The sequence below is a fragment of the Sardina pilchardus genome, chromosome 2 (genome assembly GCF_963854185.1).
Source record: "Sardina pilchardus chromosome 2, fSarPil1.1, whole genome shotgun sequence".
Lineage (NCBI taxonomy): Eukaryota > Metazoa > Chordata > Actinopteri > Clupeiformes > Clupeidae > Sardina > Sardina pilchardus.
This window is the reverse complement of record NC_084995.1, coordinates 33,323,868-33,336,367: the sequence shown is the minus strand read 5'-3', so window position 1 is coordinate 33,336,367 and position 12,500 is coordinate 33,323,868. Positions and strand designations below refer to the sequence as shown.

The window sequence follows — 12,500 nt, the reverse complement described above, 5'->3', positions numbered from 1 at the left end:
CTGTGTCTTGAAGGCATGTTCTTTTTAATTAACATAATGGAGCGTTTGAGACTATTAGGGTTTGAGTATGTGGAGAGAGGGTTGGGGCACACAATACCTCTGACAGTAAGGAAAATGCTGGACTTTTAGAGCCTGAATTTACGGGTGTGTGTACAATCAATCACGTCTGTGTAAATGGAAGTGCTGACATAATTCTGTAGCATGATTCCAAAAGCCATTCTTGTAATGTACACTGTTGAAGGCAATAAAACCAACACATGATTCCATTAAACTTGCTGGTACAACTCTTACCACTCTCATAAAGAGTTATTGGAATAATAAAGGACGTTCACATGATCCAAGATCTTCTTGCACATCACCTAAAAGACCACCCATTATCACCTGTGTTTCCCTTAAAGTTACAAATAAAGTTATAAATAGATAGATAGATCGATAGATAGATAGATACAGTAGATAGATAGATAGCTAGATACATGATATTTTACAGACCAAGCATCACAGTCACACTAAGTTCTCCACCAGCCACGCCTACTCCTCACACTCCTCCCGTTCACATTCCACAGCCTAGTGATGAGCTGCACCTGTGTTCAGTCAGACTCCCTGCCCATTTAAAGCCTTGTCTCCTCTCATGCCTTGTCTGGCCTCGTCTCGGGCGACACCAAGAACTCCTGTGTGTTCTCACTCCAGCCAGACTCCTGGACTGCCTTCTCTACATCTCCCCGTCCATGCCACCCCTACGTCTTCCTGGTCTCCTCCTGTGGGTCGACCACGGGGCACTAGGGCTATGCCAGTGTAGTACCCGCTGCTACGCACTCCTCAGTTTGTGCGTTTGAAATAAAGCCTGATTTGTTGTGAACTTTCTCCTCCAGGCCCTGGGTGTGTGTGCTCTGACACTGAGTTTGACTGATCTATGAGCTGTTCAATAGCTACTGTGCGCTGGAGATCAGATGTTCTCTTCATAAACGTGTGTATTCCCTGGGTCCTGCTGCCTCCTGCCTTTGCCTTACATTATGTCTAACACCCCGTTTCAGGATATTGGCAGACTGCCACCAACTCAGCTGTGGTCTTTTTCTCTTTGTTTTTAATAAAATGTTGATTACCTAATATTGTCTGCTTGCTTGGCTTTTCTCCAGTTCACTGCTGTGAGGAACCTGTTGGAAAACAGGATGATGTCCCCTCAGCTTTGCATTCTGGGAGGTGTGTGTTTCCACAGATGTATGCTGGTTTCACCTCATTATGATGAACAATAAATACTGTCATACAGCCTTACAGGCCACAGCTGGGGTCTGGGGTTGAGATTACAGTACAGTTTGTTTTCAGCTGCTTACTGTACTGTACATAAACAATCTTTACTTGTCACACAATTTCTGAAACTGTCACTCAAACACCATAACCTCATATAAAATCTGCAAACCATAAACTAATTACCTGCTTGCCTCTGACTGTGTGTTTTCTATTTTATATAACACCACACACAGTTCTCTGCCTCACACAGAAATCGAAACAGAAAGGAACTTGATTTCCATTTTCAAATACAATCTATCAAAATAGCACACTTGTTGACCAGAGCCACACACCCACCTTCACATGTGCAAACACTCATTACTTTACTGAACACCAACCAATCATCGCTTCAGTATAGGCCTATAAATAAATAATACATACCCAACTGCCCCCACACGCAAATACCTACAGTAATATATTTCTTTGAAAAAAAGTGTTTGCTTTCAGTCCAACTACATGTGGCTGTATTTAGCTGTTTTTTTATGTTATACAATATTGTATTCACAACAGCAAATTAATTGGAAAAAATAATATCTTAATATGTCAATACTGCTTACATGTTTACTGTATACTGAAATATAGAGGCTCATGAAAGACATAAGAGCTTTGGGTTTAGAGCAAAAGTATGTACATGATGTATCCAAAAATACAACATTACAGCAAAAGTGTTTACAATGTGAGGCAAATGCTTGCTTTTCAGATGTGTGTATACTATTTTGAATGCAGTGCTTAATTTTGCAGGAGATATGAGGCATTTTGCATCTTGAGTGAGCAACATTGTAAGATACTGTGTTGACCACCACAGATTCACAGCTTCACTGAATGCCCCTATAGATCCCATGGACTCTTTCAAGATGTTTATTTGTGTTTTAATATTTTATTCATATTGGGAGCAAACCTACAGTACTACCAGAGCATAAAGAGATGACCTGTTGATATAAGTGATTTAAATTAGAATGTTGTACTCTGCTCAGATCGCCCAAAAGATAATCCACAAAATATATATAAAAAAAATATAATGTAAAGTACATTTGGTTAACTTTCATGGTATGAATAATTTAACAAACGCTATGCCCCTAATAGATAATTTACCACACACAAGATCAACAAATAATGACTGGGTTTCACCACAGTAACATCCACAGCAAACATCTCACATCCTCATAGACTTTCATACAGCCCCTATGCCTCTTAGTAAATCCCGCATATTAGAGAGCGCAAAACATACTTCACAAAGAATACAAATGCTACAGTATGAATGAAATGACTTCGCTTGGTCTAATTCTCTAATGTATCCATACTATGCAGAATGTGAATGAAAGAGGGCCTAATTCTGTAATCAAAACTAGGCACAACCTCTGTAATGTATGCATAGTATGCAGATCCTAAGGGTGAATGAAACGAGGAAGCAAAAATTCAGCTCCGTACCGTATATCATTATATTTTCTTTCATTAGTGATATATTGTAACATATTTGTATTCCTGTTCCATTTCTATATTGCCTATCAGTATTCATGGTATACCTCTTGTCTAATGTAATTACATCAACAGAACCAACTGTGGTATAAATATTACTGATTGCACATGAAATTTCTAATCTCCCTTCAGTTTGTGACTGAGTTTAGGTATGGATGTCTCCTCGGCGCATTCATGCCTTTTGATGCCGCAGTAAGGGGATTGTGGTGTATTTTAGGTAAATAAAACTGCTCTGCTCGGCGCTGTTGCTGTTGCTGTGCTGTGGTTGGACGAGCAGTGTGCTGGGCCCGGCTCTTCACCTGCTCGGGAGAGATAGGCGCCGCGATGAGAGCCGCGGCACAGTTAACAGGATTTGAGCTGCTTTCATTAATGCCCCATCACAGGCCAGGGGAGGCTTTTGAGACAGAGTGAGGGTTTATCTCGCCGATTGAATCGCTCTTTGGATGGGGGAAGCACCGGGGCGAGGGGAAAACATGATGTGCCAGCAATCTCAATCATTCCTCTCTCTCTCTCTCTCTCTCTCTCGCTCTCTCTCTCTCCCTTCCTGTCTGTCTCTCTCGCTCTATAAATCTCACTGTCTGTCTTTCTCCCAAATGCCCGTGTGCTCTCTCTCTCTTTTTCTCTCTCTCTCTCTCTCTCTCTCTCTCTCTCTCTCCCTCTCACACACACACGCACACACACACACACATACAGACTCACTCCAATTGATGTCAACCCAAATTTATCTCAGTGAAATTCAACCGATCCCTGCATGACTAAAATAGTTCCTTTGGACCTTGAGTGAGTTGCTGTGTTCAAGTACAGTCCAGGGCCTGTACTGTCCAACAAAAGCATACACCAAACCAATGACTAAAAATAGTGAGTGAATACTCTGTACTTGAGGAAATTATGTTCATGCTTTCTATTACTTCTGTTACTACTACTGCCGTCACCTGTGTATTCCTTGGAGAATGTGAAAAAGGTAAACAACAAATAGGTAAATATAACAACCACTCAAAAGGCTCCCCTGGGAGATTTATTCCTATTATCCCTGGCTACAAAATACACAACTGTGCATGGTAATACATTACCTATGCAAACCTTTAAACATTTTTTTTCTTTAATTCAGCAAGGAGATATTCACCCACTCAAAAAAAAAAAACAAGGCAGTAACGCGATATCAGAGGAAGCAGATAAACTGAACCAACTGAACCAGTGTCGCTGAGAAGGGCAAGAAGGGGAAGCACCACACAGGCACCTGGTTTGTCAATACCTTAGAGACCTGGCCTACAAACCACTTTGAATCTCCGACAAAAGCCAAAGACAGGAACAGAACAAACTTGACTCCGTGGAAGAGGTGAAAGGTGTGAGAAAAAAACCACCGGTGGCTTACCTGAGCCCATGAACTCGTTGTTGGAGTTGGCCCAGGCGTCCTTGCTCTTGCGCAGGCTCTCCTCCATGGCTTTGATGTCGGCGAACGGGCAGTTGCACTCGGGGAACTTGGGCGAGCAGTGGCACCAGCAGTCGTTGTTGCGGCACAGCAGCTCGCCCTCCGAGTTGCACGCCACGTAGCTGAGGGCCGCCTCCACGAAGCGGCTCCGCAAGAACTCGGGCAGCACATCCTGCAGGCCTGCGCACGCGCGCCGACACACACATACACACACACACGAACACACACGCACACACACACACACACACACACACACACACACACACACCCACACACACACACACACACACACACACACACACACACACACACACACACACACACACACACACACACACACACACACACACACACACACACGCGCACACACACACACACACACACACACACATACACACACACGCACGGGGGGGAAAACGAGAGGGAAGCTCATTATTACGTGTTATATAATCAAGCCGTGCAGAGACACAGATAGACCCTTCATTAGCACATTTGTCCCATGCTGAAAGGTAGTCTGAAGCTCACTTCCCTAAAGGAGCCTTTTGTTACTTTGTTCTTGTCCCCCTTTTTCCTGAGTGCAAAGGAGGTGGTGGGAGGTGGAGTGAAAGCGAGGCTCCACTGAGTGCAAAGGAGGTGGTGGGAGGTGGGAGGAGTGCAAAGGAGGTGGTGGGAGGTGGGAGGAGTGAAAGCGAGGCTCCGCTGAAGGGCCTTCTAAGTGATTTCTGCTCTTGGTTTGCACATCTCAGACATACAGTAAGTAAACCCTTCTATCGGGACACTTGCCATAGCCATTAGCATATTTTATGCACTAATAATTTTAAAATGATTATTCTGTCATACATGCATGCTGAGACGCCCGCCCGCACACACATACACACACACTCACACACACACACACACACACACAGAGAGTGTATGTCTGTGCATGTATGTGTATATGTAATTCATGTAAAAATAATTACGCATGCCCTTAAATCAATTTATAAGTGAGGTATTAGTGTGTTAGTGCATTAGACAGTAATGCACATTGACCCATGGTATGCAATGAAAGCTCGTAGAAAATGAGACAAGTTTCATGGATTTCAGCATAATTAGTCTGATTTAAATATCTCCATCATGATAAATTGTTCTCCACATGCTGTGCACTGGGGAGTTCAGCCTATATATACAAAATAAATATTTTGACATCCACACACACACACACACACACACACACACACACACACACACACACACACACACACACGCAAGATAACAAAGAAGCAGGGATCCCTCTCTAACTCAATTACGCCCCTGAGTGTGCTTTAGCAAGAGGAGCAGGAGCCAGACAGCAAATGGAAACCAAAATAGGTCACGGCAAAAGAGACGGCCGCATCCACTCGGAGAGTTATATTTGGGACGGTGGACTGGCATGCGCCTGGCGTAATTGGGTAATGGGATGTGTAACGAGCAACGATCTCGCTAGCGAGGTTGTTTGGTCTATAAACTACTGTCGTGGAATGACACTGATCTGGACGCTGGTGAGTCATGGCCGCAGCTGAGGCACGCGCTCGACCGCCCGCTCGACCGGACATCTGGACGACACCAGAGTGGTGGAGGGTGGGGGGGGGGGAGTGGGGGGTGGGAGTGGGCGGCGAGGATGGGTGGATTCTAACATTTACACGTTGATCTGCTAAGATAGCAGGAATCAAGTCAGCGATGCATGCACTTGTTATTAGGTGCTATGTGACACAATTATGTAACATTTGAACAGAGCTGCCAATGGGAGGCGGAAACAAGTAATCCATCTGTGGCTTTGGAATGGCTAAATATCCAAAAATCACACCTCCGTCCATCCTTTCAATCGGTGTTGGCAGTTTTTTCTTCCTTAAGGATTTTTGCATCAGATTTCATTGGGGGGTGTTGGGCACCTTATAATTATTTTATCTCCAAAGCTGCTACCCTCAATTCACGCGGATTTGACACCTCTCAAGAGGGAATGAATCTCGTCGCCTTATTTTCAGTAATGCGAGCCTTTTATTTATTTTTTTCTCTCTCTCCCTGATATGAATATTTATGATGTGTTCCTTGGTATTTATACTTTGAATCATTGAAAAACAAGAGACATAATTAGACCTAGTCTTTCCTCTGCAAGCCATGGCTTCTGTCAGAGTCGTTGCCAAAAGTGAGGGGAGGCACACAAAAGAGACTGACTTGGATGGCTTTCATTCCGGAGACAGCTAAATAACAGTCCTTCTAGCCCGGGCTCCTCAGTCACTGCCTCTACAGGGACAGAATGAGAACTACTTGTGTTTTCCTCCAAGCTTCTTCCGCCTTCGCCGGTATGTACTGTGAGCAAATGGCACAGTTTTTAAAACACATTCTCTCTCTCATTCTCTTTCACTCCCTCTCTCCCTCTCTCTGTCTGTCTGCGTGTGAGTGTTAATGGCTAGATTATGCCCTCAGAGAAAGCTGTGAATATGTTTGTCACAGAAAGCCCTCTGAAAATCAGTAAATAAACAGACAATACGGAGGAGCCAAAGTGGCACACATGCCTCCTCTCTTTCGTCCTCTCTGTCTCTTGGCACAAGTGTTTACACACACACACACACACACACACACACACACACACACACAGACTGACGGACAGACAGACAGACAGACACACAGACACGCATACATGCACAAAAACACATGCACACACAAATGCACACACAAATACACACACAAATACACACACATACACACACACACACACACACACACACACACACACACACACACACACACACACACACACACACACACACACACACACACAGGCACAATCATGCACACACAGCTAGTCATTCAGTGAGCTCATTAAAGTAGTCACAGTGGTCTCAGGGCCAGTCTCAGGCTGTGGGGCTCTGCCTTCAGGAGGTGGTTGTGTTAAGTGGGCCAGGCCATTTTAAATGTCAGATGTGAAGAAACAGCTGGAAAGTGGCAATGCAGAAATGTACAATTAGCAGGAGCTTGGACAGAGGGACTGAAGCCTCGGGTCTCATTTTGCCGGCCCTTTTCTACATCCTGTGTGTGTTTCTTATAATTATGCCTCTGCAGTGTTGTGACTTCACTGCTGTTTGACTTGTAAGCATAATGGAAGACGCTAAATCTATAAAGTAAGTGGATTTAGTGTGATGTTGTTGGAGAAGCGAGACAAGATAGACGGATGACTCAAGACTGTAGTAGAGGCTTATGGGTGTAATGGACCTTAGCAGTGGCTAGTAATGACCTGTGGACTCTACAGTGGTGCTTCAATAGATCAGCTGAAGTTTGTTACCGCTTTTTTTTTTTTTTCAGTAATTCTCACATTACTGTAACCTCAATCTCGGGTTCACTCTCTCAAAATGCTTTCACGCCACTTTTTAACACTGATAGCTTATGACTAGAAATACAGCAGCAATGCTGGAAAATATTTTCCGTGACAACTACATCTACACACATACACAAAATCTGAATTTGAAAAGGTTCCATTGAAATCAGAAAAATCTGTCTTCATATACTGTATCATACTGAAGGATTAAACTATTTTGAACAGTGTATGCAAACAGCATCAGTAAAACTGTAGTTAAAAAGTTTTCCTGGAGATGAGCATCGACCGGCGGAGGAATGTAGTCACTGAGTGCATTTTGTGTCAAAGTAACGCAAACGTACAGTATACACTGCCTGGTTGTAGCACACAATCTGTTGACGTGGTGAATGTGTAAGATGTCTTGGAGAGAAAACTCTGCACTGCACTGTCACGGCAAGTGTCAGAACCAAATGTAAAATAAAAAATGCAAATGTAAACATATCGCTTCCTTATGCTGCATGCCATCATCTAGGAAAACGTAACTGAAAACCTTTCTATGTATTGGTTTTTTTTTTTGTCTTTTTTGCTTTAGTAGAGAGGGATGTGATGAGAAGGGAAGAGTCAATAGTCCTAAAGTATGGATGATATGGACTTAACGGGTGAGCTCCACAGCACTGATCTGGTGCCAGAACAAAGGCCGGGATCAGAGAGCCCGTGAACTGTGACTGACGTCGGGGCAGGAGAGCAGAGCAAGGCGCCCGTGTCTGACAAATACGTCCGTGAAAGTTCTCCTCATCAAAACGAAAAGGCTGCCCCAGTGTCAGCGGCGCTGAGAGATGCTGCTTTTAAGCGCTGATGTTTTCGGTCTCTGCCTCTCTCTCTCTCTCTCTGTCTTTCATGCCCAGCCCTGGAAGAATGCTCCTTTGTATACAAATGAAACAGTTAAAAGCAGTGAAGCAAAAGCGCTAACGCAGGCCTTTCAGTTCTTCCTGATATGTGGCATGTGGTCTTTCCTTGGCATATAAAACCATATTGCACGCTGAGGCACACACCGTATGGCTTTTGCTATAGGTACCCACTGCTATGCAGCTGTGGCTCACTCTTAAAGACTTGAGAAGCGGCAGCAGAGCACCACACACAGAGATCTCCGGCGTTCAGGCTTTCAGAGGGTACTGTGGCGGGGCACATGGGGAGAAAGGGAAGATTGGAAATGGACGAAAATGAAAGAGTCGGCGGTAGATGGGGGGAAATTGTGCTTGCCTTTCAGATGGATCTTATTCTCAGGGCTGTGCACTAAGACGGAGCTCACGGAATCCAGGCTGTCGTAGTTGCTGCAACCGAGGGGCCCCGTTCTGGTCTCGGTTACCTAGGAAACAGGGAGATATTTTAATGTCTTATTAGTGGCGTCATCATGCACCTGTTTGTCCACCCCGCCCCCTCTCCACTGGTAAACGCTGAAGGTTGAGTGTGTGTTGACGTCTTAAAAAGAACCAATAATTAAAAAACGGAAAACACCCCCACATCAAACCGTTTGAGCAAATACATAAATGTCACCACTCACTCACACACGCACACTCATCTCATCAGCTTATCATCTATTAGACGTATATCTGCAATGGTCCATGGCAAAGCACTAATGGAAGTCATAAAAATACGCAATGTTTGGCTGGAATCATGCTGTGCCGCTGATGCCATCATGAAGCCTCTTAACAAGAAGAAACCAATAGGAGTTTGTGGAGGCACTGTGCAACTGAAATATACACGTTCATAACATAGCAATAATCACATCCCCATGAGCCCTCTAACACTAATTATGTATTTACGATATGTAAGGGTATATACTGTATAGGGTCGATAGAAATATTACACATTCTTCAGAAACTGGAATTGAATAATTTACCATTTATATAGCATCTGTTTATCAAAGTGAATAGATGCAGAAAACATTACACTGAAATCCATAACATGCATCCTTCCATGTGCTATCAGATGTTCTCCAGGTGCTTATTGTGCTTTTTGTTTAACTGGTTTTTCTAGTTCTCTAGTAAACTTGATGACATGAAAGTCAGAGACGTTTACAGGATTCCGTCTTTTTGATGGAAAATCAATAATATCGGCTGACTGGTAACAAGGCATTAAAGGTTGGGTGTACACATGTCACAGCCAAAGTTTAAAAGGGTGCTCTTGCATCCAAAAATCCATTGCCATTTCATCAGAAGGCTTTTGTTTAAGCAGTTCAAGTGCCTTTTTTCCCCTGGTTCCAAGAGCTCATTTTACTGCAATTTCCATACAAACACTCCTGAGAAACAGAGGCTGTATATTTTATTTTTCTCTGAGCGAGGCCAGAGCGAGCCTTAAGGTATCCACCCAGGCGGACTCTGCATCGCCATTCTTCCCCTCTCACGGGTGATTAGCTCGGCTGGCAGGGAATTGAGTTGCAGGTGGAATGCATATCAAGGAGCCTCATTTATCAGCCGCATAGCACTTGACTCAACCAGATGCACTTCTGGGCTAAAGACTCACAAGCATCAACGCAGGGACCCCCCCCCCCCCCCCCCCTTCCCCCAACACCTTCCCTCGGTTATTTTCTGCAGCTTTTCGCCGGTTCAGGGAAGGACAGGGGAGGATGGCCGCGGACGCCTCATTGGTCTTGACACCTAACGTCAATCAGGCCGTCAGTCAGCGGCATTGGCGGTAATCTCTGCCTGTTTCGGCTTTAGTGAAGCCTGTGAAACTGGCAAGGTGAGAGATTCCTTGGCCCCTCTTTTGCTAGTCGCTAATAGCTACTCCATGTCTGATCTCTGCTCTGTTATTGGTGTCAATTCAGGTTACACTGCAGCATAAAGGAGCATAAATGCCATAAATGCAGACCAGTACCATCCAGATTTGCGCACAACTAATTATTAACCTCTGCCAGCCATGCATATGAATTAAATGTATGTTTTATGCTAATTCCGTCAATACCATTGAGCCATTTCATGTAGTAAGGCTGGAGTACTGGCCATCTAATAAATATCCTTTGCCCTTGTCAGGCTCAGGGTTATGGTTAATAACTTGTCATTATGACAAAGTAATATAATTACATAGGATGTCTTTAACCAGGACCATTCAACCCATTAAACGGCACAAGAGAGGCTATTCCCAAAGTGAACGTTGATAAACACGGGACAGGGCATAGACGCATATTCAGCTATACAGGTTTATATTCAGCTTTGATTTATGTGTGAACTCATTTTTTTTGACAGAAAAGATCATGCATTTACTAATAATTCATTTCTGTGAGACTGCGCCATGGAATGATTTGATGGTAACTGCGATCAACACATTTATCACATGTACTGCTGCTACCACCTTGTAATTGCACTGTCAAAATGGAAGATAAAACTGACATGCCAGATGACATCTCTGTTCATATGAACACTATGATCACAAATATTCACTCCATGACAACTGTAAAAATGTATGACAAATTTACATGACAACTGGCATAAAGACTTATTCTGTCTCACAGAATAAGTCACAGTTTATATATGACTTTCTATAGACAAGACAAATGTGCAAAACTGGCGAGGACGGCTTAGGTTGTGTCAGCATGTCCACAGACGCAGCTCCTCTGAGAGCTCCTCCGTCTCCACTCAAAAAGGGAGCAATGGACAGTTTAAATGGCATCAGCGATGGGTCTCTCATAAAGCGGCATCAGCCTGGCAGCTAATTCATCAGCGGCGCTCACACTGACACATGTGCCCAGATGAGGCAGAGTCCACCACTGGAGGCCCAAGGGCCCCCTGTGGGCAGACGCACCTGGCAAATGTGTCCACTTTGCGGCCAGTGAACACCTAACCCCGCCTCAACCCCAACCCAGCCCAAACAACCGTGTGTGTGAAGGTCTGACTGCACGCCACTGGAGCACATCGACTGACTCTCCTCACTTCCATCACCATGCTGTGTTTCAGCCTCGAGACACAAACAACCACAACAGTCTTATTTAAATATTTATTTTTCAACTCTGACAGCGACATTTCAAATTGAACAAATCTGCCACATACTTTGTCCACATAGTCGTTTTCAGTTTTCCTCAATTTTTTGACAGACCTTTGAAAATGTCTCTTTTTTGAAAAGTCGCACTTTGTGGGTGCTGTGTGTGGGGTAGAGGGAAGATGGGGTAAGAGGAGGCGGATGATATGCATGGTGGGCTCCCCTGCCTGGAGGCAGAATGATTATATCCCAGCAGAGCTTCTGCTTCATGCTCTTGTTCCAGACAAGCAAACTTTTGGACCTTTTCCTCAACTCGCAATATTAAGCGAACCCCTACAGATTTCCACCACGAAAATGGCATTCATGCTACTGGCTTGGGGTGGTAAGAGACAGACAAGAAAAACAACAAAGAATCAATAGTTGGCCACCAAAAAAACTGCCTGTAGCGATAACTACTGCATGAATGCATAAAATACAGTGTGGATGTTCTAAGTGTTTTCTATTAAACTGACAAGAATAATAAGCATATTTTCAATAGATTCTAAAGCCACAGTCTGCCATCAAAATCAGACACAAAGGGCAATCCAGACAAACCCTCTCACCGCCTACCATCACAGCAGAGCGCCACTTGACAGTATGTCCTTGTAAGGAGTAAGGACAGTCACAGACCTTGAATAAATATCATACTTCGTATGGCTTAGAAGCTAGGCGATCAGAACTATTATATTAAAATACTGAAGGTCTGTGCTTTTATGTCCGTACAATAAATGCGGGAGCAGTGTTGCATACCATATGTATAATCCTTAAGGAAAAACATACCCTTAAGGTAACACACTACAACACAAAATGGACCCCATCCACAGTCACACAGATGAACTGCTGTTCAAGACCCTTGCAAGACAAGTAAGGGATAATGCGTTGTCCACTGGTCATTATCGGACAATAAGTCCCAACACAGCCAACAGGCCCCCAACGAAAAACCGAGCTACTTGGTTTCTCAACTTGAGTAATGTTTATAACAAC

The 12,500-nt window shown here is 44.0% G+C and overlaps 1 protein-coding gene across 1 annotated transcript in view; it reads right to left on the bottom strand.

Moving 5' to 3' along the window:
- Positions 1–12,500, bottom strand: part of brinp2 (bone morphogenetic protein/retinoic acid inducible neural-specific 2) — a 38,249-nt gene that overhangs the window by 16,716 nt on the left and 9,033 nt on the right. The window contains exons 4-5 of the mRNA XM_062556306.1: positions 8,763–8,868; positions 4,133–4,369 (exon numbers count right to left, since the gene is read on the bottom strand). Of these exons, the coding sequence (XP_062412290.1) occupies positions 4,133–4,369; positions 8,763–8,868 (343 nt within the window). The remainder of the gene's footprint in view (positions 1–4,132; positions 4,370–8,762; positions 8,869–12,500) is intronic.